Consider the following 25706-nt stretch of genomic DNA (forward strand, 5'->3'; position numbering starts at 1 on the left):
GTTCCTGGCAAGATCTATGAAAGTATACTTGAGAAACGGTTGAGAAGAATTGTGGAAGAAATGCTTGGTGAAGAACAAGCTGGATTCAGGCCAAATAGAGGCTGTCAGGATCATATCTTCACTTTTCGAGAAATAGTCGAGAAAGCATGGGAATATAACAAAGATCTGTATTTAAGTTTTGTCGATTTGGAAAAGACATATGACAAAGTGCCAAGAGAGAAGCTATTCAATATGCTACAGTTATATGGTGTCAATTGGGCATTATATGAAGCAATACTTAGTCTTTATTTGAGTTGTAAGTCAGCAGTTAGAATTGAAGGAAATACAGAAAGATGGTTTAATGTTAAATCTGGTGTGAGACAAAGATGTACATTATCCCCTCTGTTATTCATTATCTATATGGATCACATTATGAAAGAAAGTGGTATTAAACATGATATCAAAATTGGAGATGTTAATGTCAGCTCTTTGCTTTATGCGGATGATGTTATACTTCTAAATAAATCCGCTACAAGTCTGCAAGATTCTCTGACTAAATTGAATAACTGTTGTAATAGATATGGTATGAAGGTCAGCAATAAAAAGAAACAGAATGAAAATAGGCAGAATCACTGAAAATGTCACCTGTGTTGTGAATGAAGAACCTGTGGAACAAGCAAAACATTTCAGCTGCTTAGGCACGATTTTCAGTGAAGATGGTAAATTAAATATAGAAATAGATAACAGAATCAGCAAAGCTGGTATGGTGGGAAGTCAATTGAATAAATTCATATGGAATAAGAGAGAAATTAGTCGGAACACTAAATTAGCTGTATACAAGACAGTGTTCAAACCAGTTTTAACTTATGGATCTGAGAGCTGGATCAGAAGCAAAACACTTGACCAAAAACTAGAGACCGCAGATATGAGAGTCCTGAGAACGATTAGTGGTGTGAACAGATGGCATCAATGACAATATCATATTAAAAATGAGAATATTAGGATAGAACTCGACATTGTCAGCATCCAGACAATGTCGAATTCCTTAGTACTATCTTTTTTTCATGTAGTACTATCATATCCTGTACACCCCTTAAGGGTACATGGCAGGAATTTGATGATGATGATGAGAAACTTTTAGGACACACATATCACAAATGCTAATTTTTTAATAATTCGTTTAGCATTAATGAAAGTATTTCTACTCGCACTTATTCTTTCCTTACATTTCCTATTCTCACGTCTTATAAATGATGGTTCACATATTTTCATCTTTGAGTATTTCAATTCTCTCTTTCATTGTTGTTTTCTAATAAATCCTAAGACAAACCGATTGTTTCCCCCACTGCAGAAGTATTCAAAGTTATCTTGCAATGAATTGCATTGGACCAATTAAGATGAGTGCTGATGCACTCTCAAAACTTTCATACATCGATAAATATGCAATCATATGGTCATGTGCATCTGCAGAGGGGGGGGGGGAGGCAATGGTAACGCCCTGGGATCGAGTAAAAAATTCCACAAATTATAATCGTAAAAGTGATTGAGATATGTAACTTTATGCCCTCGACCGTGTAGGATTGCAGCAATAAAGCACGTGTTTTTTCGTTAATCTTTTTCTGATTTGTGAAAAAAATGTTCATTACTGTTGTGTACAGCGACCAGGGTTCGTTGTCCTCTGTGTCTAGTGAATCATTGAGTGAAGTGTGAATTGTAAATTTATAGTGAAACAAATTTAAACAGAAAAATACATTTTTAAAAAGTGTATGTAATTTAATATTATTTTACTTGTTAGTTTTATGATTTTTTTTGCTTTTGAAACTGAAATAATTTGATTTAGGATTTTGGGATTAATTAATTAATTGATTTTTAATGAAATATGCTGGTTAATTTTTTTATATATGAAATTGTGCTAAAAACTATTAATTCTGAATACTTTTTTCCCCCAAGAATTAAAGATCATTAAAATAATGTATTTATAATTTACATCAACAAATAATTACATCAAAAAATGTTAAAAGACGTTTATTGATGTAATTATTTAATTACATCAATAATTATAAAAATTTATTGATGTAATTATTTGTCTGCAAGCTTTTTTTTGTTTTTGTCTGCAAACAAGGAAGTATTCATTTGCTTCATCGACTTCGAGAAAGCATTTGACAAAGTTCAACATACTAAAACGATTGACTTATTAAAAGGAATTGGATTAGATGGGAAAGACATCAGGATCATCGAAAACTTATATTGGAACCAAACAGCATCTGTTCAAGTTGATGACATTATTACAGATTCTGTTAATATCAAACAAGGAGTAAGGCAAAGATGTGTGCTGTCACCTCTTCTTTTTAACATACTCAGAAGCCATATTTCAAGTCTTGAAAGGAAGGGATTAGTGTAAATGGTGAAATCATCAGTAACATCCAATATGCTGATGACACAGCTCTCCTGGCTGACAATATTCAGGATCTTCAAAATAAAAATAAATATCACCAAAACAAAATTCATGGCCATAAGCAAGAAACCAATTCTTAATTCAGCACTTTCTTTAAATGGAAAACAAATAGAGTGGCAAAGTTAAAATATCTCGGATGCTGGTTAAATGAAGATGGAAATAAAAGTTAGAACTGAAATGGCAAGAAAAAATTTTCTCTTGATGAAATCAACACTGTGTAACTGCAGTTTAAATTTAGAGCTTAGAGTACACATGGTTAAATGCTATGTATGGTCTGTACTGCTCTACGGTGTAGAAACATGGACCTTGAAGACAACAATAACAAGACTTAAAGCCTTTGAGATGTGGTTATACAGAAGAATGTTAAAAATCCCATGGACAGCAAAAATATCCAATCAGGAAGTATTGGAACAAAAGGGGAAATCACGTGAACTTTTAGATACCATAAAAAGAAGGAAAACTGCATATCTTGGTCACCTACTTCGTAATGAAAAATATAAGATACTTCACAATTGATTATAAAAGGAAAGATAAATGGAAGAAGAGGACAAGGAAAGCAAAGAAAATCTTGGCTGGCAGAAATCAAACAATGGACTGGCATGAACTCTGAAAGACTGCTCAGAGTGACTGAGAATCACTCAAAATTTGCCAAGATGGTCGCCGACCTCCAATAGGAGATAGCACTCAAAGAAGAAGAAGAAGTAATAGACCAATTTGGCAGAATGCTGATTATTTAGGACAACAATCAGCATTCTGCCAAATTTGAAATTCAAATCAAGTTGAAATATGATATAACATGCAAAACTGTGGTCACACCACAATTTACCATGATATAATGTAACAAACTGTGGTGTGACATCTCACAATCAAACCTAAGAAACTGAGTACTATTGCAATATATACTACTAATATCTCTGGAGTTTTTTTGCAGATATTCTGAAGGATAGCCAAATTCTTTCAGAATATGCATGATATATAATAATCCAAAATTATGGATTAACTCTCAGCTGTTGTCAGTGGTTCATCATATATGCCGATGAATCAAATACTACTGATAAATATTTGTATAGTATACATAGCAATCTATTAGACATGTTATGGAATGAAACTAGTTGGAAAGTTCAAAATGACAAAAACTGGTTGAGAATAGTTATTGATGTACTATGGACACTGTACCAAGTAATGCCAGTCCAAAGAGTAACTCAGCTGTAACAAGAAGTATGGTCACTTGAAGGAGAGAAGAAAAGTCACATCCATTTAGATTTTGTTAAAATTTGTTTCTTTATGTTAAAATGTTCACAAAATATTACAATGACTAAAAAGGATCAACATTGGATATTTTAAAAAAATTACTTCATTTTATGGATAACAAACAATATCAAATAAAGATGAAAACAACACATTCAGACAAAAAATAGCAAGCATTGAAGTGGTGGCAGTTTTCAATATGATACAGTAAAGAGTTAAAAACATGCAACTTTTTCTGTATCTTTATAATACATTTAAAACAACATGAAATATAAAAGAGGGACTGGAAATAAGACATGCAGATAAAAGAAAATAGCAATGCATGCTAAGTAAATACAACTGATTCAAAAGTGGGAAAAGTTATATCTAGTAATAGAAATGCAACTTACCAGAACACCATAAAAGTGTTCAAAATCCTCTGAGGGCAAAAACTGATAATAATTTATTATTAATACATTTGAATATTTTTATTTAGTGAAAATTCTTAAATACTATGTACATTAAGAGTTTATAAAATAACTTCTAGGGTTTAGGATGATATGCAGATGATCCAGAGACCCACCTTTGGAATAATGATATCACAGGCATATACTTATGGAAAGTTTTCAATTAAAATAATAATACAGCTGCTACAAGCAGCCACTATTGCACAATTAACCACATCAATGTCAATATGAATAAAATACATAACTCCTCATGCACTTTGTATCGATCATATATTTTAATGTAATATCAATGGTATTACAATTTTAATACACACTTCATATCCATGGTAACTTTGATGTGTATACACGTCATGGGTGGTTAAACATAGAATTAATTATACTACAGCTACTTGTACTATGTTAACAGACAGATAGAGGAGGTCAAAGTGTAGTCTCTACTTTCACATCTGTGATACCATTGATATTACATTGAATATATGATGGATACAAAGTGCATGAGGAGTGATGTATTTTATCCATATTGACATTGATGTGGTTAATTGATGTGATGAGATGAGATGAGATGAGATTACCAGTGGCTAATGTGAGGTCAAGCAATGATGGAGTTGACAAGAAAGTTGCAGGCAATGCACCTCACTGAAGATACAAATGACAAGTAACTTTCAGTAGTGCATCGCACAGAGTCAAATGAAGTGAATATCCTTGTCAGCATGTTATGGCGTGGAAGCCCTATATTGCAGGCATTTCTATACATATTGCACAGCAACTGTTCACTGCACAACAATAAAGAATTATCCTACAGCATCTTGTGCCTCATTTGACTTTTTTAGGAATGTGTTGATATGTGAGAAAATTTAAATCATATCCTGGAAAATTTTCCTGTGTGAAAAGTCAGTGACAATTGGGAATGGGTTCACAGCAGGAATTATTCTTGGACTGTATATGTATAAAAAAAACAAACAATACACAACCTGCAAACATGCCAGCAGAATCATACCAGACTCAGTTCCACAGTTATGTCATACTTATTTTGAGGAAAGGCAGATCTCAGAGAAAATGATCCAACACATATTGGTGCGATTTGTGCTACTAAGAGTCCAGAACTTATTAGTGAACACCAAAAACAATACAGGCCTTATGGCAAACAATAATTAGAGAAGTGGAAATTGTGGATGAAATGCATTTATCTCCTGTTGCACCTGTGATCACTCACTTTCTTAAATTTTATTTTTTTATATGACTCCTACCTACAAAAAGTCATAAACCTATAGTACCGGATACGATATTGGGTTGGCAAATAAGTTCATTCGGTTTTTCAGAGTGGAATGAAACACATTTTATTTAATATATATAATACATACTAGTCAGTTATATATTAACCCTCTTTATCAACGACCTATTGCCATCTGTCCACCAACTTCATTATGCCGCGTTCATAAAACTCCTGAGGTTTACTGGCAAAAAAAACTGATCCAGGTGTCTTTTGACAACCTCCTCATTAGCGTATGTTTTCCCATTCAGAAAATTCTGCAACGATCAGAATAAGTGGTAATCGGAAGGTGCCAGGTCCGGTGAATATGGCAAAACATCCCAGCCAAGATGTAACAATTTACTCCGGGTTGTTAATGATATGTGGGGGGTGGCATTGTCTTGGTGAAGGACAACTCCTTTCCGATTTGCCAATTCAGGACATTTTGTGCTAATTGCATGGGCCAGTCGCGTTAACTGTGAGCAATAGACAGTTGAATCAATCGTTCTGCCTGATGGTAACACCTCGTAGTGGACAACACCTTTATAATCCCACCACACAGAGAGCATGATCTCTTCTTTGGGTGCAATTCCGCTTTCGAGTTGTTTGCGGCCATTCGCTCTTGTGCCCCCATGATCTTTTACGTACCATGTTATTGTACACGACCCATTTTTCATCTCCCATAATCATCCGCTTCAAAAATGGGTCATTTTCTTGCTGACGTCGCAGCGAATCATAGATGGATATGCGAGCAGTCATATTGGCCTCAGTCAATTCATGCAGCACCCAAACATTGAGTTTTGAAACATATCCCAGCTTGTGCAAATGGTTTTCAAACTTGTATGGGATATGTTCAGTACTACAGCAATCACCAGCACTGCTTATGATGGATTTTTGTCGATGATATCCTTCACAACACTTGAATCAACCTAGGTCAGGCGACCGGCGCATCACTGACGTCAAAATCTCCAGAACAGAATTTGGCAAACCACTTTTGGCATATACGTTCTGTTAAGGCACCATCCTCATATACACTGCATATTTTTTTATGGGCCTCTGCAGCTCGTTTGCCATTTTTGAAATAAAAAAGCAAAATATGCTGGTAATGTACGTTATTTCCTTCCATTTCTAAAAATATGTTACACACATGCAACTGAAGTAGACCGAACGAAAATTCACTGAAAGGTTACATGAAATGTCACCTTTCAACTGTGCAATAGCGTTGCGCGGTGGCGCAAATAATAGCGACAGGCGAAACGATGTAAACTTGTACTAACGCATAAACCGAACGAACTTATTTGCCAACCCAATAGTACTACATGAAAAGTCTGCATTATTACCAACTTCCTATTGAAAAATTTTCACCAAATTAGTGAGTTATCTGTCAGGACCCAATACTGTCAGATCTTATATTTCAATCTTCTGCTGCACTTCTCACAGCATCAATCAATCGAGGTGCCTTCCTCTGAGTTCCTACTATCCTGGTATATATATATATATATATATATATTTTTTTTTTTTTTAATTATTTTATTTTTTGTATTTTTGCTTATTTTTTACATAAACTGGAAACCTTATTCGACTTCTAGAGCAACTTTTTTTTCAAGGTCATTTCAGGCCTCCAATAAGCAGGGAAGTGATCTTCACTGGCAGACTGTTGGGTGGGGATCAGGTGTTTTGAACTTGTTTCCCCAAAATCAAAAACAGGCAATACTTTTGTCTGTAATACTGGAATTTGTCCTATGAAGTAAAGTTCTCACAATATAAACACCCATGTATTAACATTCACTCTTGCCAGCTGACAATCTTTTATTTTACAGAATGACTCAATTTAAATGCATCATTTAGTTTCACATAAGGAAAAAATGTAAAACAAAAAGAAGACCAAATGATTTGCAAAGCTTTAAGTACCTGCACAGAGAGTGGAATGTCAACTTCATGATCACAATATTTTACTGTTGCAGGTCTCTAGAAATATGTTCGCCTAAACCACAAAAGTTATTTTCTAAGTATATATAATAGCATGACATTACTTAGAATGACAAAGAAATACAAATAATGATTACTGTTATTATTAAATAATATATGGATATTTTTATCATTATTTATTTTATATTTTCAATCATCTAAAAAAATATTAAATTTCAGAATATCAATTTGCAATATCAATCAGATACAAGAGATTTAACTGCAAGGAATATATTACAACTTAGAATGAAGTACATGGCCAAATATTAGTACAGCCAACTCTTAATACAGTAAACACTGTTTAAACAAACTCATCTGTTATGACAAACTACCAAAAAGCATGACCAAAGTCCTATGGTTGTGTTATTCAAAAGGAAATTCACTATAGCAAAGAGATAAAAACAAAATTGTCAAGGGTGAGTTCAATAACTGAAAATAAGCTATGTCATTTCTTGCTAGGATCTCATTAAGGAATACCTTAGAAGTTAAGGCTTCATCCTTCAAAATTAAATGAAGGTCTTTGATATACTGTCATGATTTCTTAACTATTTATCTGTTTTTAAGTAAAAATCTATACCTGCTATCATCAGGTTTGTTTTCAATCATTTTTCTTATTAGTTTTAATTATGCTTAAAAATATTTTTTGAAACAATCGCGAGAATAGATTGCTAAAATGAAAGTCCGCCCAACTTTCTAACCAAATCTTGTAAAATATATAGCATATCAATTGTTAAATTTTCATAATTCAATATTTAAGTATTTCAGATCAAATATCATCCTACTCCAGCTGCTTTTCCCCTTTCAAACATTTTTAATGATTTTTCTTATCCCAATAAAAAACCAAAAAGGAAAAAAAAATTGAAAAGACTGCATTCCTTCTGGATATTTTCTACTAATGTTTCAACACTGTTTACCTCTTGAACACCACAAATTAAGAATATACTAATCTTCAGTTTTTAGAATACTAAAATTATCCATGACTTATTTTATCATGCACTTTTTTTCATAAGCTTTTCTATGTAATGCTTTCAATCATTGTGCCATCTTAAAGGTATTTACCTGTTAAATTCATTTCTCATGAACTCTAGACATTGAATGACATGAACTCTGGCAACCAATAATTCAGAAAATTAGTAAACTATATGCAGAAAGCATAATTTTTTATGATAATTCTAAAGGGAAACAGTGCTAAAGATTAAACAATTCAAGTTAGAGTTCCAGACATCTCTTTTCATATCTGAACTGTTATAGCACAGCCCAAAGCAACAGATCCACAATAGTCTTAAAATGCTTTTTTGTATAGTGAAACCTGTATGGTATCCATAACTATAGAATAACAAATACGCCACAGTAAATAACTTTTTTATTATGTAAATATTTCTTCTCATGTATCATAACACCATCATCAGTACAACTAACAAACTATAGGAACTGAATTCAGAAAACGAAAAACAGTAGTGCGCATGCTTAAATTGGAATCCCTCTATGTATACAGTCACGTGTTCATGGATTAAAAACTTGGCTATACTAATCTGAAATTAAAATTACTTAAATTAAATTGAAATACAGCAGATAAATTGCCGGCCTGGATGGCTGAGTTAGCATACCGCTTTCCAGACAAAAGGGTGAGGGTTCGAATCTTGCCATGGGCATGGATGTTTGTGATTGTCTGTGAAAATACTAGTGGTTGGCAGTAGATGGTGAATTGAGTAGTTATCCTCAAATACAATTTGAGGATAACAATTTTCCAAACTTTTGGAATAGTGAAACAGTCATTTCGATTAAGTTTAGGTCTATGAAGTAAGGCTTCAGCACTTTCTTTATATAACTGTTCATGTTTATATGTAGACTTTTTGTACCTGAACTCTACTCATTTCTACAAAAAATCAACACCCTGCATCCTCGTATCAAGTTCACACTAGAAAAGGAATCATCAGCAGGTATTTCTTTTCTTGATGTACACATCCAGCGCAAACAAGATGGGTCCATTTCCACTTCTGTCTACCGAAATAACTTTTTCAGGTCATTATATCTGTAATACATCAGCTCACCATCCATCTGAAAAATAAGGCACTATAAAATCTTTAGTATCCAGGGCACAAAAGATTTGTTCTTCTGAAGAATCCCTAAAACAAGAATTGAAAATTATCAAAGAAAGTCTTACTAAAGGATATAATCAAATAACAACCCAAAAAATAATTAACTACTCTCCTACAAATCAACCCAGACAAGAAGAAGCCCACAGGGCATCTCTGAACGTGTGGCAAAAATTATGAAAAAATATCAACTCATTGCTACCTACAAATCCAACAACCAAATTTACAACTTGCTACCGTCTCCAAAAGACACACTCTCACCAATGATGCTACCTGGCATATACCAAGTATCATGTTCATGTAACTTGTCTTACCATGGACAAACAGGAAGAGTTATAAAGGTATCTCTGAACACAAAGACCACATCTGTCTTATCAAACTTCACAAATCTGGCCTTGCACAACATGGAATCAAAAACGCTAACCAATGGCAAAACGGCAAGTTACTACATAGATCCACATATAAACATGAATGGTTATATAAAGAAAGTGCTGAAACCTTACTTCATAGACCTAATCTTAATCAAAATGACTGTCTCACTATTCCAACAGTTTGGGAAATCGTTATCCTCAATTGTATTCAATAATTTATCTGCTATATTTTAATTTAATTTAGTAATTTTAATATCAGCCCAGTAGTTTTTAATCCATGAACATGTAACTGTATATGTAGAGGGATTTCAATTTAAGCATGCACGCTACTGTTTTTTGAATTCACTTCCTACTGATGTTCGTTAATTGTACTGATGATGTATTATGATACATAAGATGAAATATTTACATAATAAAAAGTTATTTACTGTAGCATACATGTTATTCTATAGTTATAGACTTAAAAAACAGACCAGAAGGCTGATGAGAGGCAGCAGATATCCATCTTTGGTTAAAATGCTACTACAATTTTCATTCAATATGCTTTGAAGATTAACTCTGGAAATTGCTTTTTAAGATGCCTTTTACAAATCCTGTAAAAGGCATCTTAAACAAGCAGTTTCCAGAATGAAGGATAGGTCCCATTGCATTACTATCTTGGTCACTATATTTGTCTGAAATGATAATAAAATGGTATACAAAATTATCAAAGAATTAACTAAGATCTATAAAGATAAACCGTTAACAATGAAAGATAAAAACAATCTAGAAACTGGTTCAATACAAAATATTAACATAATTTGGAAGGACTACTATCAAACATTATTTCAAAAAGAACAGGAGGAGGAAAGTATAACAGAAAAGATGATATATGAAAAGGCACCACCCATAATTCCAGCAGAAATTATAAATGCAATAAACCAAATGAAACTTTCAAAAGCTACGGGTAAAGATGAAATATCTATAGAACTATGGTAGCAAGGAAGTTATTAATTTCTTGATGAATTTATTCAGATTCTAAACCAAAGCTAGAAAAAACTATTAATATTTTAAATGACTCTTGTAAAACTTATGGTATGAAAATAAATCATCATAAAACAAAAATAATGAAGATAGGTAGAGAAGAAGAAAATATTTCTATAAATCTCGAAAATCACCTGCTGGAACAAGTTAATAAATATGTTTATCTTGGCAGTCTTATTTCTAGTAACCTCAACAATATGAAAACAGTTAAACACAGGCTAAACCTAGGTTTGACCAACATGAATAAACTAAACAAAATATGGAAAAATAAAAAAATCCTGAGTCTAATATTAAAATTATATAAAACAATTATTATCCCAATATGCTTCAGAAGCCTGGAGATTAACTCAACAATCAATCAAGAAACTTCAAGCATTTGAAATGAAATGCCTCAGAAAAATTAATAACACACACTGGATGCAACACAAGACTAATGATCAAGTCAGAATAGATTTAAACTTCCCAGATATAATAGACACAATCATTAAGCATCAACCGAGATGGTTTGGTCATATTCAGAGAATGGCCTCTCATACTCTCCCATATTTAGCTCTAAATGGATATATAGGAAGAAAAAGACCTAGAGGCAGACCAAGAAGTACTTGGATAAAGTTGCTGAAAGAACATTCCCATCAAACCAGCTAAAGAGTCATGATTGAGATGGCTAAAGATCGCGATAAGTGGAGAACCTTTCTTCTTAGTGGACTCAACCCGTTATCAAGCGGATGAGATGAGATGAGAGAGATATTTGTCTATCTGTCACTGGTCACTATATTTGATTTATATTAGTGGGAAATAAAGGACTTTGTATACCCAGAACATCTTATAAGGATGTCTGAGCAGCAAGATAGCCACTCTGACCAATCAGTAGCTTTGAGCTATATCATATGGTGATGTTGGATACAAGTATGGACATACATGGAATCTAAACATCCTCTGATGAAAATGCTTGATAACTTTTCATTATATTTAATATGGCCTATCGTCATCATATTTCATCCATTTACTGGTACTGTGGTCTGTCACTTGTGCACCACATTTTATTAATCTGTAATGGGAATTGCATGGAAAATAAGTACCTAGAAATAAAAATAACCTTATGTTTTATCAGAGTTTAAAAAAATATTTGACAGAATGAATATAGGAAAGAATTTTTCTATGTGGCATAAAATTCTGAAGTGCTTTTGAAAAACTTAAGTTTTTCACCCTTTTATATTAGGAAGTTGAGCCTCCATACCTCGGTCAGTACAGACAAAGCCCTTTGGTCGGAAAGACCTGGGTTCGATTCCTGTCAGTGATGTGAGGAACCTATATCTGGTCTCTTTCGACTAAAGGTGAGTTAATCGGTCTCATACCGAGCTGAAGGATCCTTACGAAGTTATAAGCAATATTAAGAAAGGCATTTTGAAAGGTACTAAGAAAGATTAACTAGCCAATCAGTTCACAAATAATTTGCTGCTGTTTACCTTCTCTATGATGAACTTGACATGATGTTACCTACAAGACTAAGCAACAAATATAATTGACTTTCACTGTAGCTAAAACCATTATAACAAACTACCAAAAATGCCTCATAGAGATGCTATTCCAATAAAAATTCACTACACCATATCCATTATACTGGCAATAACATGGCCCATATCATCACCAGTAGTCAGAGATCCAATACCTTTTCTATGCAAACTACAAACTATTTCTGTGGTTCCAACAAGCTCTCTATAATGAGTGAATATATACCGTACATGTTACAAAAGTGTATGGGTCACAGAAAATAGCAGGCATTTTTATTCTAATTGTTCTATGAATAAATTTAGAAGCAGAAACTTATCTTTGTTAATGCAATTTATTTTACCAAGAGAAACATCCAGAGCAGACAACAAATTCCACTAACTTAATACTTAAAGGAAAGTTGTTTTGCAAAAACAAAATTTCTTTCAATGTTGCTATAAGTAGGATAATCAATCCTATTAATGGATGCAAAGGAACATTCCTCTTATGCATGTTCTTGGAAGTCGTGATTTCCTGAAGGATTGGCAAGGCATAGCGTGAGCATTTTTAAAAGATCAAATTCCCAAGATATCATTTCATTCAGCATTTTCATGACTTTTCCTATTGCCTGCTGTTACAAAATTTTTTAATAGGAAGGCACATGCTCTCATTTTGCTGTTATAATCAGAAGTATATTGCTCTTTCATACATTAGAAGAGCAACAAAATGCAATATCTGCATTTCTTTGTTAATTTATGGGATTTTAGAGGCAGGAAATTCTTATATGTTAGAGATCTAATTCCTTTCTATACAAACTATGAAGTTTTTTTGAAGGATCATTAGTGGAGTAACAGTAAAATTGTGGCCTTTCACTAAAATATATTTTCTTTCTTTATTTGAAATATGGAAGGCAAACTGATAACCAGTTTTTCTTAACTAAGTGCTGGCATCTCTTTATTCAACTTTACTGAATGCATATCAGAAATACAGAACTCACACAGATAGTTGTTGGAAGTTTTTTCAGTTGGTTATACTATAAATTAAAGATGGCAAGAAATTATATTCTTGGTTTAATCCTTTATCCAAATGTAAGCAAAGAAAGTTTACAACTGAAGTATTTTCAGGACAGGACAAACCATATATAGAGGGTAATGACTTCACATCACTTGCCTTACTAATACTTCGATACTTGCCTTGAAAATTTCTTTGCTTACATTTGGATAAAGGATTAAACCAAGAATATAATATCTTGGCATTTTTAATTTATAGAACTCACACAGGACGTAATCATATCATCATACAGCATGTTCTTTACATGTCAGATGTAAATGTGGCCTTTTCTCAATTACAGGGTTTAATTATTTGTAAAAATCACTCTAATTAATAAGATTTTATATTTGCGAGTTAACAAATGATGTAGAAATTATTTTAAGCAACAAGCAATCTTGGATGGCAACAATGGATACAAATACAAAACACTAGTATACATATAAAACAATTTTAAAAGCTGAAGTACACCTTTTTCAGAAGGAAACCTACTTGTTTGATATCCTTGAAGGCTTTCCATCGGTCCCAACTCCTGCAAGTTTCCTACATCTATAGTTTTCATAGTGAACATTATTTGTGACATCTTTTAAGTCTTGCATGTGAGTTCTAGAAATGAGAAATTGTATATTGCACAATGATACCTTCTCCTTCAAACAAGAGTTTTAAAAAGAATACTTGAAGTATTTTGTGCATGTGCTTGCATGATATGGAAGTTTTCATATATATAGTACTACAATCCCATTTTCTTTCTAATTTCCTAAAGTCAAGTCTTATATAAATTAAGAAAAATTCCATTGTCAAATGGATATAACCTACCACTCATGTTATTAAGCACAGTCTTTTTGTGGAGGTTGATAGAAGTTGCAGATAGTCTCCCATGACACTTTGGTGATTGCACACTATCATATTTCAGCAGCAGCATGCCATATTTTAGCTATTTTACTTAATTTTATCTTATTATTATTAAAAATTAAAACCGTCACGCTTCCTTACCATTATCACATTATCTATGCACTTGTTAATCATTATTAATGAAACAAATATTTACATCAGCTAAAAATAATTTTATTAGCCTCAGCCAACTTCATTTTATCTTTCCCCTTTTCTTCCCAATGATAATTTCCTAAACACATTTCACCGTTTCCTTTATCTTAAGTAACAGAGTGAAAAATTCGTCTCTATCTACTAAGGATGTGCAACCTGGGACAACAAGATTTGAAGAGTAATCTGGCTGTTCTTGACGTAGCAAACAAAGGTTTGGTGAACACTTTAAAACTCTGATCAGAAGTATTGCAAATGACCATTCAAAAATAACTAAGAGAAAAAAAGCCTCCTAATTGTGCACATCTAGCAAATGTATTAAGATGGTGGCATAAAAAGAGACATACAGGATACTAAAGAAATTATATTCTGTACTTTAAACTTGATATTCTGGTGATCTCTGAAAGAAGAAATAAATCAGATATCAAGACCTAGGAAATGCGGAAGTCATAGCTTGCACTGGAGGAAATGGCTTCATAATCTGTCTGAAACTAATCAACAACATAATATTTTGTTTCATGCTCTCTGAAAATTTGTGATTTTTCTAAGCAAAAGTATGGTATGTCTTAACTTCTACTGCTGATAATGAGCTGCCTGCAACATTTCATTCACAACTCAGTGAATTAGACAGTGATGACTAAATGAATTATCATTAAAGGTAACTTAAATTATTCAAACATTGATTGGGTAGAAGAGAAAGCTTATGATAAGAATGAAGGAGAATTTATTGAGCTGTTGCAAGACAACTTTCTCAATCAGCATGGTAAGGAAGGAACTCTAGGTCAATGAGTACTGGATTTGATCACAGTATCAGAAGGGGGGAGGGGTGTTGGTAACAGTGATCATATCATACTGTACTGGGAAGTAGATAACTATATAGATATTCCAATAGGACAGATTATATGCTGATCTACAAAGCTGGAAATTATGGAAAACCCAGGAAAATTTTATCTTTATTCCCATATTATCAGCTACTTGATGGGAAGCTTTGAAAAGGTGTTAAAATGAGGTAGTATCTGAATATGTCCCTAGAGTTCGAAGAACAAATAGGATGGGAGTGAAACTTCTTAAACACAAAATCCACAACAAGAAGATGGCATGGAAGGAATATGGTGAGGATAAGAGACAGAAATTATGAAATATAAAAAGAGCTGGCCAGAAAAGTTATGAATATTGTATGGAAAGCTAAATCGGAGTATGAAAAGAAATTAGCTGTACAAGCTAAAGGAAACCAAAAGAATTTTATTGTTATGCTGCAAGTAAAAGAAAACATGAATGTGGAAGAATAACTTTAGTAAATGCATATGATACCTTTTTGTGAGCTGGTGAGATTATTCAAATAACGATTTTTCACTGTTAAATTCTATCAACCAGGTGTGCGTAACATATTCCATAGCACTACAATACATTAGCTGAAAAATAATGAAAATGAGGTTCAAGACCTGTTGCATAACCTGGATAAAATTTAGAAACAGAAAGATGGGGGAAATCAGCATACACTAAAAGAATGTTCAGCCAAATTGGCTTGGCCACTGACATGTTTCTATAACTTACGTCTCAGCTCATAAAATATTCCACAGGAATAGAAAAAATGTATGATAGTTCTGTTGTACAAGGGTGGTGCAAAAACCATTATGTCTAACTATTGACATATCGATATCTCTGGAGTGGTGGTAAAGATTTTGTTGGTAAGGGCATGCACACAGAAATGGATTGACAGACAAGCTATACTTTGCAAAAACAGCATGGGTTTACTAAAGGGAGGTCATGTTTTACCAATTTGTTCATATTTTATAATGATGTTAAGCAGCAATGTATATTTAGGGTGTGCTAGGTGTGCAGTGCACACCCACAAATAGCAATATCAGTGATATTATATTTTTGCATTTATTCCTGTTAAAGACTCCCCTAATTGTTTCCTGGCTTCGCATTATTCTAAAAATTAAACATAACATATACTAATGCTTCATGAAGCATTAGTATATTACACTTGTTGATGTGTAAACATTGCATCGCATTTGCATTAATAGCCGAGGTGTGCAGTCACAAACATGGACACCTTTGAGCCCTCTGAACTTGAACATTGTCATTTGTAATGAGTTGCTATTTTTGTTTTCTGAGTTTCATCTGTTTTATATGTGTGTGAAATGATGTTTAGGACACCATTATAGACAAAATTACCGACAAGTAATATTTATATATAATTTATAACTTTTTTGCTTCTATTTACAATGGGAAACAGTGTTGACTATCTACTGAATATCCTGTTTTCTGCCAGAGCTTTCACAGATTGTATGACTGATTATAGTCAAAAGAGGTAGGAAGTTGTGTATGAATAAGTAAGTAAAACAAGTTATTTCACCCTTTCTTTGAAATATAATTATTTCAAAGAAAGGGTGAAATAACTAAGAAAGGGTGAAATTTCTTAGAAAAATAATAATTTCTCAAGTGATTACTTTTTCCTACTTCTCTGCATATTATATGGCTGCATTTAAAAATCATATCAAAATTCAAATTATCCATGTCCCACTCTAGTATTTGTCAATGATAATCAAATTTCACCACGAAGTGTAAACCCTTTGTGCTTCTCGTATAAACAGCACATATGAAGTATAGCTACTGTTCATTTGACCTTTATGCTTTCAATATTTAAAATTTATTAAACTGATAAATTATAATTATCAATTATATTAATTGTTAAATATAATTTATCAATTATTAGGTGACTGCACAAAAGTATTCAAAGTTATCCCAGAATTAATTGCACTGGACCAATTAAGATGAACACTGATGCATGCTTAAAACTTTCATATATCGATAAAAATAAAATCACACGGTCAAACTGATGTGAATTTTGTAGCGTGGGTTGCATAAGCTATGTGACAGCATACCCAAGCTAAATGGGCATGCGGTATCACTGATGTTATGGCTGAATATGGGATTGGAATATAAACTATTGACTTGGATAAATGAAGGTGGTTGACAAACAGGCATGCAGGGTGTGAATAGACTAGATTTAAGGTAACAAGTAGTGTATACCAGGGATCACTTCTTGAACCATTTTTGTTAATTCTACACATTGATGATCGTGGGAAGAACCTGATAGAGGATGTTTGATTGTTCTCTGATGATGATGCAAAGATAGGCAGGGAGGTCAGGGATGCTACTGATATACAGAATGATCTGAATAAGCTGGAACAGTGGACAAATGATAATGTTCCACTGTTCAATGTTGGTAAGTAGAAAATTATATACTTTGGCATGATGAGATTTCCAACGGATATTGTATTGATAGTTTCTGCAAGAAACTGGTGGATAGAAATTTGAAGTTCAAAAGTTACACTGTAAAAACTGCAAGTACAACTCAGACTACTGCTACTGTGTGCAGATTTGGTCTCCTGGGGGGATAAAGAAGCTGTGCAAAAGGTGCAAAGAAGAGTAACAAAGATGATATCTAGATTATGGAATGTAGATTATGAGGACAAATTGAGAGTATGTGAACTGCAGACACTGGTAAATAGGAGAAGTAGGGGTGATATGATAAAGACATATAAACTTACAAAAAGGTGTTATATATCATCATTGGCTTGACAGCCTTGTGGTGCCCTGACCTTTTTCAGAAACTTCTGCCAGCTTTCCTTATTCATTGCTAAGTTCCTCTAGTTTTTTTTACTCCTAATGCATATTAGGAAAAACATTATATATTAGGGGTAAGGAGTTGTATTGCATAAAGGAGGCTCCAAGACTGATTGATGTAGCAAATTACTGACTGATCAGCATATCAGGAGTTGTTGTCAAAGTATTGAAGAAGTTGGTCAGAAGCAAAATACAGGAATGGATAGATGGAAATAAGATATTTATTGGGTAGCAAAGTTTTGTTAAAAGTGGGTAATGCCTTAGTATCTTGCTCACATTTTATAATACAGTGACAGCCGAGTTGGATAAAGGTAATGGGTTTATAGTGATACTGCTGGAATTCGCAAAGGCCTTTGACAGGATACCACATGGAATTCTAATCAGTAAACTGCCACACATGGAGATGGATATAGGGTTGATGAGATGGATAGGAGTGTGGTTGATGGAGAGTAGTTTATTCAGGAGTAGAGTCCAAAAGAAGGCCAGTGACTAGTGGCGTGCCATAGGGTTCTGTTCTAGGACTGCTACTATTTAATTTGTACATCAATGATATAGGAAAGGATCTGAGAGGAACTGTTCAGTTAATTGCAGATGATGCAAAGTTGGGTAGAACAACAGTTAATAAAGATGATGTAAATTTTGCAGGATGATTTGGATAGGTTGGCAGACTGGGCAAAGGAGAATGGATGTCAGTTTAACGTGGCAAAGTGTAAGGTTCTGCATTTTGGGATGAGAAGATTACCAGCTGTGTATCACATTGGTGGAACTGCAGGAAATTGACAAAGGCAGAGAATTGAGAGTGTTAGTGGATAGGGAGTTAAAGTTTAGGAGGCACATAGCAAAAGTAGCTCATCAAATCACGTGATTACTGAAGAATACTTTGACAAGAAGAGACAAGCAGATTCTTGTTCCTCTTTATTGAGCCTTGATAAGACCCAGTCTTGACTACTGTGTGCAGATCTAGGCACCAGGGTTTCTTGGTTATGAGGAGGAAATAGAGAGGATCCAGGGTGACCAAGATGGTAGCTGGTCTATGGAATGAACCTTATAAGAAGAGGTTGAAGATTTGTGGGTTACAGAAACTGGTTGATGGGCAGAACAGGGGTAATATGATTGAGAAATACAAATTAATGAGGGGGGGGGTGTTTACAAGATTAATTCAGAAGAAATTTTTCGGAACAGGTGTAGTAGCAGGAGAACTAGGGACCATTCATGAAAACTGAATAAGAATGTAGTTAGCAAGGATGTTAGAACTAGTTTTTTTTTACTTGGAGAGTAATGAATGAGTGAAATGGGTTGCCATAGTCTGTTGTGGATGCCATGATTGTGAATGAGTTCAAAGCAAAGTATTATAGATACTGCACAAATGTTGGATAGTTCTTGACATGATGTTTAGGGCCTCCCTCAATGAATATAACAACTCCTTGGAGTAGCCTGTAATAATAATAATAATATAATGATTGTGATGCCGTTTGCTATGAAATTCTGTTTTGCTATCATAAAGATTTTTAACTTTTACTGTTTGTTTTAATAAACTATGGAGAAAACTACTGTGTTAGAGTAATAACTTCAGTTTAACATAAACCAAAATAAACACAATATTTTGACTTTTATCAAAGTGTGAAGTATCCAATGATTTTCATTCAGATATACCAGTTTACTTTTTATATAAATTAGGTGACTTATGTATCTTAAAAAGAACTAGAAACTGGAATAATTAAATGTATATATCCCCCCCACACAGATTAATTTACTGTAACGTAATAGTTTATTTATTAATATTAATTAATATTAATATTGCAAAATTTCATTTATAACTAAAATTAAATTCACTTGTTGCCATCTCCACAAAGAGCACATGTATGCACACACATTGAAGCATCAGTGCAGCTGAGTAACAGCTGCCTGTTTGGTCTGGGAAAATTAGAATGAGACTATGAGTTTCATTTAGAGAGGAGAAAGAGTTATAGGAATGTCTTTGGAGACCTATAGATTTATCTGAAAGAATTTATTCTTCCAAATGATATACAAAATATGTTTTTAAGGCTAAATAGTGGCTCAAGTTTGGAAAGAGCAAATTCCAGTACTAGTTTTGGCCTAGTGTTTGTTTATTTAACCTTGCATTTGTTCCTGTCAACAGATGAAATTGAAGAAAGAACATATCAAATCAGTTCCTTCTATGGATAACTTTCTGGAACAAGGTAATTTTTCTGAAAATTATTTCCACTGAAGTCTATTGAGGTTAGAACAAGATTCTTCATTTGCAAAGAGTGTTACCTTTGAGCTAGAGTGAGATGACTTAATTTGGAACTGACTATAGTGAAAACCTATAGTTAATACTAGAGAGAATTAGTAAAGGAGTTTGTTTCCTTTGTTTGTTGTCAGAAGAATTTTTTTCTTTTTTTTCTTTATATGAATTTTATGTAAATAATTATATTTATGCTACTAAATATATTTATTTATATATATAAATAATTATAGATACTGCACATAAATAAATATTTAGTTAGTATAAATATATATTTATACTAACTAAACAGTTTTTGTATTACATTTCTCCTGTCTTGTTTATAAGACTAAGATAAGTGAATGTAATATATTAGAGATTAAAGATTTGGGAACTAATAAATATTTAAACAATACTCACAGTAAGAGACTAACTTGTTTTTATAGGTGCAGGAAACACACACACACACACACACACACACACACACACACACACACACACACACACACACACACACACACAAGGAAAAAAAAAATATATATATATATATATCCACTCTATATATAAAAAAACATTAAAAAGATAAGCCGAAATTTGAAACGTTTTTATGTCATGTTTTATGTCTCTTCATTGTTTTGAAACATCCAACAATGTGTTTGCCTTCATGAGACAACAATTTGTTGGACGTTTCAAAACAATGAAGAACCGGCTTACCAGCCCGGAACTCAGGGGGATTGGGCACCATAGGCATAGAGCCCCCCTAGTGTATATATATAACATTACAGAAATATATTTCTTCACTTATTAATTTTTCAAAAAAGTCATCATTGGAATATACCTATATATACAAAGAGATAAGCTATATTACAATGCACAAACTATGCTAAAGTCACACCAATTTGGTGAATGGTTATGTTACACTTTTTTTTTTCTTTTTTTTTTTTTTCCCCCTGAGGTTAGGCCATTAGTGATAACAGTTGACTAAATTAGTATGACTTTAACACACTAAGTGTACTGTAACAGCTTATCTCATTATATACTCCGATAGTGACGTTGATTATTTTGGTTTACATTAATTGAAGTTATTACTGTAACACGATAGTTGTCTCCATATTTTATTAGAATGAATGCTCATGACCATGGAACAATGAAAGAAAGGTTTTACTGTTTGTAATAGTGAGTTTAAATAGCACTGATTCTATGGGACTTTGGTTAGAACTTTACGGTAATTCACTGTAGCACACCATTTCATTATGCGATGCTTATTATAATATGTCTACTGCATTAAACTGAAGCAACTGGAAAAACTAACTGTAGCAGCTATTTAGGCCAACCACCTTTCATATTAATTAGAAGAAATGAGGAATACACACAAGACACAAAAAGATGAAAACAGCTGCTGGTTTAATCTGCAGGAAATATCCTGGTTAGTAAGAGACAATACTAAAATAGATTACAAAATGTTAAAAGAACACTCCATAGCCTGCTGCAAGAAGAAAGCAAAGAAACAAATCACACCAGCTATCAGAATGTTGTCTTTTTTACTCTACAATATCCTTTTCCAGAATAGCTCAAAGATATTGTAGAGTATATTATAAAATATTAATACCAGAAACATACATGTTTAATATTTTTATTGTAAAATTGTCAACTAAATTTCATAGCCATTGTCAATACAGTTATAGGAAAACTCAAAAAAGAACAATTTAATTAAAGCACATGATATTATGTGCAATATCAGCTGCAGGAGAATAACTCCATCCGCATTAATAGATATTAAAAAATAAATAAACTGATTTAGTTAATTATTTTTAAATTATAAACAATACTCACCATTCATGTGTTCCATAACTGTAATTAAATTTTGTTTATAATTTTAAAAAAATTAACTAAATCAATTTACTGTTTTTTTTTTAATATCTATTAATGCAGATGGAGCTATTATTTTGCAGCTGATATTGCACATAATACCATGTGCTTTTGATTAAGCTGTTTTTTTTTTTTAGTTTTCCTATGTGTGTTTCACATGTGTGTTTCTGGTATTAATATTTTATAATGAATTCTTTCTATAAGCTACTAAAATCAACATTATGAAGAGTTTATGAAGAACAAACTAGAAACACTGCCATAATCAATGTCAGTCTAAAGATGGCCAAAAAAAGAACTAAAACAATGATACCAATATTACTTGTTGACAAACAGGACATTTAAACATACATGAACTGAAGAAGGTAATTCACTGATTCTAAAATGATCCATATACATGATAAACAACAATCTGTAGAGACAATACACATCATCCACAACGTACAAAACATTCCAGATGAATTAGAGTAGGCAATTCAGTATATGAAATCCTCTATGTTTGAAATCTGGATGCCACAGAGCTTGAAGATGACATGAAAGCCAGGGGATAAATTTTGAAGAGTGGAAAATATCAAAAACTATACTAATTCTAAAAAAATAAAGAAAAAGGCAATAAAGAATGCATAGTAAACTGTAAACCAATCAGTCTTCCTTCTGCCCCCATCTTGAAAACTTGCAAGAACTAAACTGAATCAATGAATTACCTTTTCTAGCTCATGTTCGCTTAAATGTCTTACTTGTTAAGAAGTAACTGTGGTATCATTTTTTTTAACTGACATTAATTTAAACTTTTCATAATGTTGACCTTTAGCAGCTTACAGACTTCCTGACATTACAAGTTATTTTTTTTTTTTTTTACTCTTCATATATGACTTTAAAGAAATCTATAAAGGAGGATTCCCAAATTATCTTATTCAATAACACCATCAATATCAACACAAAGTCCATGAAAGAGATGTTTTCTCTAATATTTTCACTCTACAAAATACTAACTTAAAAGGTGGCATAAACACAAACAAACTGAAAACAGTAAACATACTTCTATTGCTGATGAAATTGTTCTCAAAACGATACTACCAAATCCCTAAAAACTAGATGGATGAAGAGCGATTACTGTCGGTATCAACTCATCCAAGTGAGCTATAACAGCGCAGATCAATCAATGAATATAAATATTCAAATATTAGGGTCAATTATCGTTATTATTTTTTAAAATATCAATCCCACATGAGAGTTTATAGAACCTATAACACACTGATGTTGTATGCAGGCAAATATATAATGTAGGAAATACATAAAAGAAACCAAATGGCCTGGGTTTCCTTCAACTGCATCAGGGAAGCTATCAGGACTAGAAACAAGAACAACAACAAAATTAAAAAAAAAAAAAAAAGCACAAAGAATCAAAGATGGAAAATTGAAATGATCAGAACACACTCTAAAAAACAGATGGACGTCCATGGTCACAATCTAGTACCATAAGAACATTACACAAGATGACCAGAAGGCCACGTACAAGATGAGAAGACATTTACTACATCTCTGGGCAGGACACATCAGAGACTGGCAAAGTAGAAAAGCTGTTGGAAGTTTTGCAACTTACAGTCATAGAAATCTGCAGACTGGCACTACAAATCACTCAACGTTTAAAGTTAGTAGCATAGTCTTTATGATCAGGACCATCTGCAATTTGTATCATGGAAACATTGTGCTAGCATATTCACTGACTATAATGTTCAGAAATAACTATAATGTTATTTCTTCTTGCTTATTCTTCAACTAGGCATTAGTAGCTTGTTGATAATTACTCACTAGCAAGGTGAAGATATTCAATATTATATAATTTTTTAATTAATTGCTGGCAAAAACTACATGAAAAATGTAAAACACTTTAATAAACTTCCTAGTTTTGTACAGCCTGACTGTGTACTTTATTCAGATTGAGACAAAACCCAAATATAAAGAGGCATTTTACATAGAGATTTCTATTTATAAACTGTTATTTTTTAATTCATTCAACATGTGATACATGTTGAACTCAGGAATGAGATATCATGTGGGCAGTTCACTGTTACAAGATATATGATATCCTGTCTCATATTTTGTAACAATGAACCGTACATGACATCTCATTCCTATGTGTTAAACATGTGTTACGTGTAGAATGAATTAAAAAATAACAGTTTATAATTCAGAAATCTCTTTGTAAAATACCTCTTTATTTTTTGTGTTTTCTCTCATCTCAATCTGAAGATGTACAAAATAAGGCTGTATGAAACTAGTCATTTCATTCAAGTGTTTTACATTTTTACATGGATTTCATCAGCAATTAATTCAAAAATATGGATACAATAAGCCACAGGAATTTAAACTCAGTATTATATTATGTTTTAAATATTAAATTGTTTTATGTTTATGAAAACAGGACACTGCTCATACAGTTTAATTGTTTACTCACTTTATCAGCGTATTTCTTAGAGCTAGAAAATCACAGTGTTCCAGGTTTTCAACTATCAAGAAAAAAAGAAACAAAGAAAAAGAAATACAACAGTTAGCATAATAAACTGCACTACTTAATGTTTCTGAACATAATTTATTAATAAACATAAATTTATAGACTATATCTATAACTGTTGTCTATCTTCCTCTTAAACAATGATACATCTGTACTAACCAGTGCTGTGGTTAGATCTTCAAACTGTTTTGTCAGAATTTCCCACAATGCTTAGAACTGTTTTTCTTTTACGTAGGTACATTCATGTTAAAGGATAACTCAAACTCATTGCAATGACATGGTTCATTTAGAATATGACAAAAACAAAGATCTTAGAATATGAAATTGCATGGAAATATATGAAACAATATGAAAATGAGAATAAGAGCAAACTATCCTTAAATGCACCGTGAAAAAAAAAAGCGTCTTGGCAAGAGACAGAAACTTGATTTCTACCACGTGAAAAAATAAGCAGCTTTATCAGCTATAATCCAATTTGTAGTCTTTCAAAATACGTCAGCCACAAACGCTATCAAGGTCTGCAAATGTTCAAGAGAAGCTGTCAACAAATGCATTTTCAATCTGATAACATTTAAGTGAGTAAACATTTGATAACCATGTAAAATAATTTTTTTTTTTAAATACAAAAAATCAAATAAAAATTATTTTAAAAAAATTCCTTAGCCTGCTCACACTGATATACTACAAGTTTAGAAAGTTTTATAGGTGGGAGCAGATTAAAAAAAAAAAAATTAAAAATACTTATGAGGAGGACTGATTACAAAAATCAGCAATAGGAGAGTAAAGAGTTATATTCTGGTTGGTTAATGGATGATTTGCATTAATTTACTGCTTATAGAAACACACCCTGATAAATATTCAAGCTTGGTTCAGTGAAATTAAGAAAGGAGCTGCAAACATTAAAGTCATCCAGGAAGTTGACTTTACTATTTGGGTAGTTTGACTGCAAAAAAATCAAGGGGTTCAGGGATAAGAAGTCAAAGAAGTCACAGTGATTATTAGAATTTGCAGAGAATTCTTTACTACTAAGTGGTTAATGCAGATGAGTGCT

The 25706-nt window shown here is 32.6% G+C and overlaps 1 protein-coding gene across 3 annotated transcripts in view; it reads right to left on the minus strand.

Moving 5' to 3' along the window:
- The window catches only part of LOC150096825 (septin-7-like), a 394847-nt gene that overhangs the window by 107381 nt on the left and 261760 nt on the right, over positions 1-25706 (minus strand). For all 3 annotated transcript variants that reach the window (XM_090407845.1, XM_090407844.1, XM_090407843.1), the window contains 2 exons: positions 24599-24650; positions 13863-13976 (listed from right to left, as the gene is read on the minus strand). In XM_090407845.1, coding sequence (XP_090263971.1) covers positions 13863-13976; positions 24599-24650 — 166 coding nt within the window. The remainder of the gene's footprint in view (positions 1-13862; positions 13977-24598; positions 24651-25706) is intronic.

Source organism: Typopeltis vanoorti, chromosome 18 (assembly GCF_054136105.1).
Source record: "Typopeltis vanoorti isolate ZY-2024b chromosome 18, IOZ_Tvanoo_1.0, whole genome shotgun sequence".
Taxonomy (NCBI): Eukaryota; Metazoa; Arthropoda; class Arachnida; order Uropygi; family Thelyphonidae; genus Typopeltis; species Typopeltis vanoorti.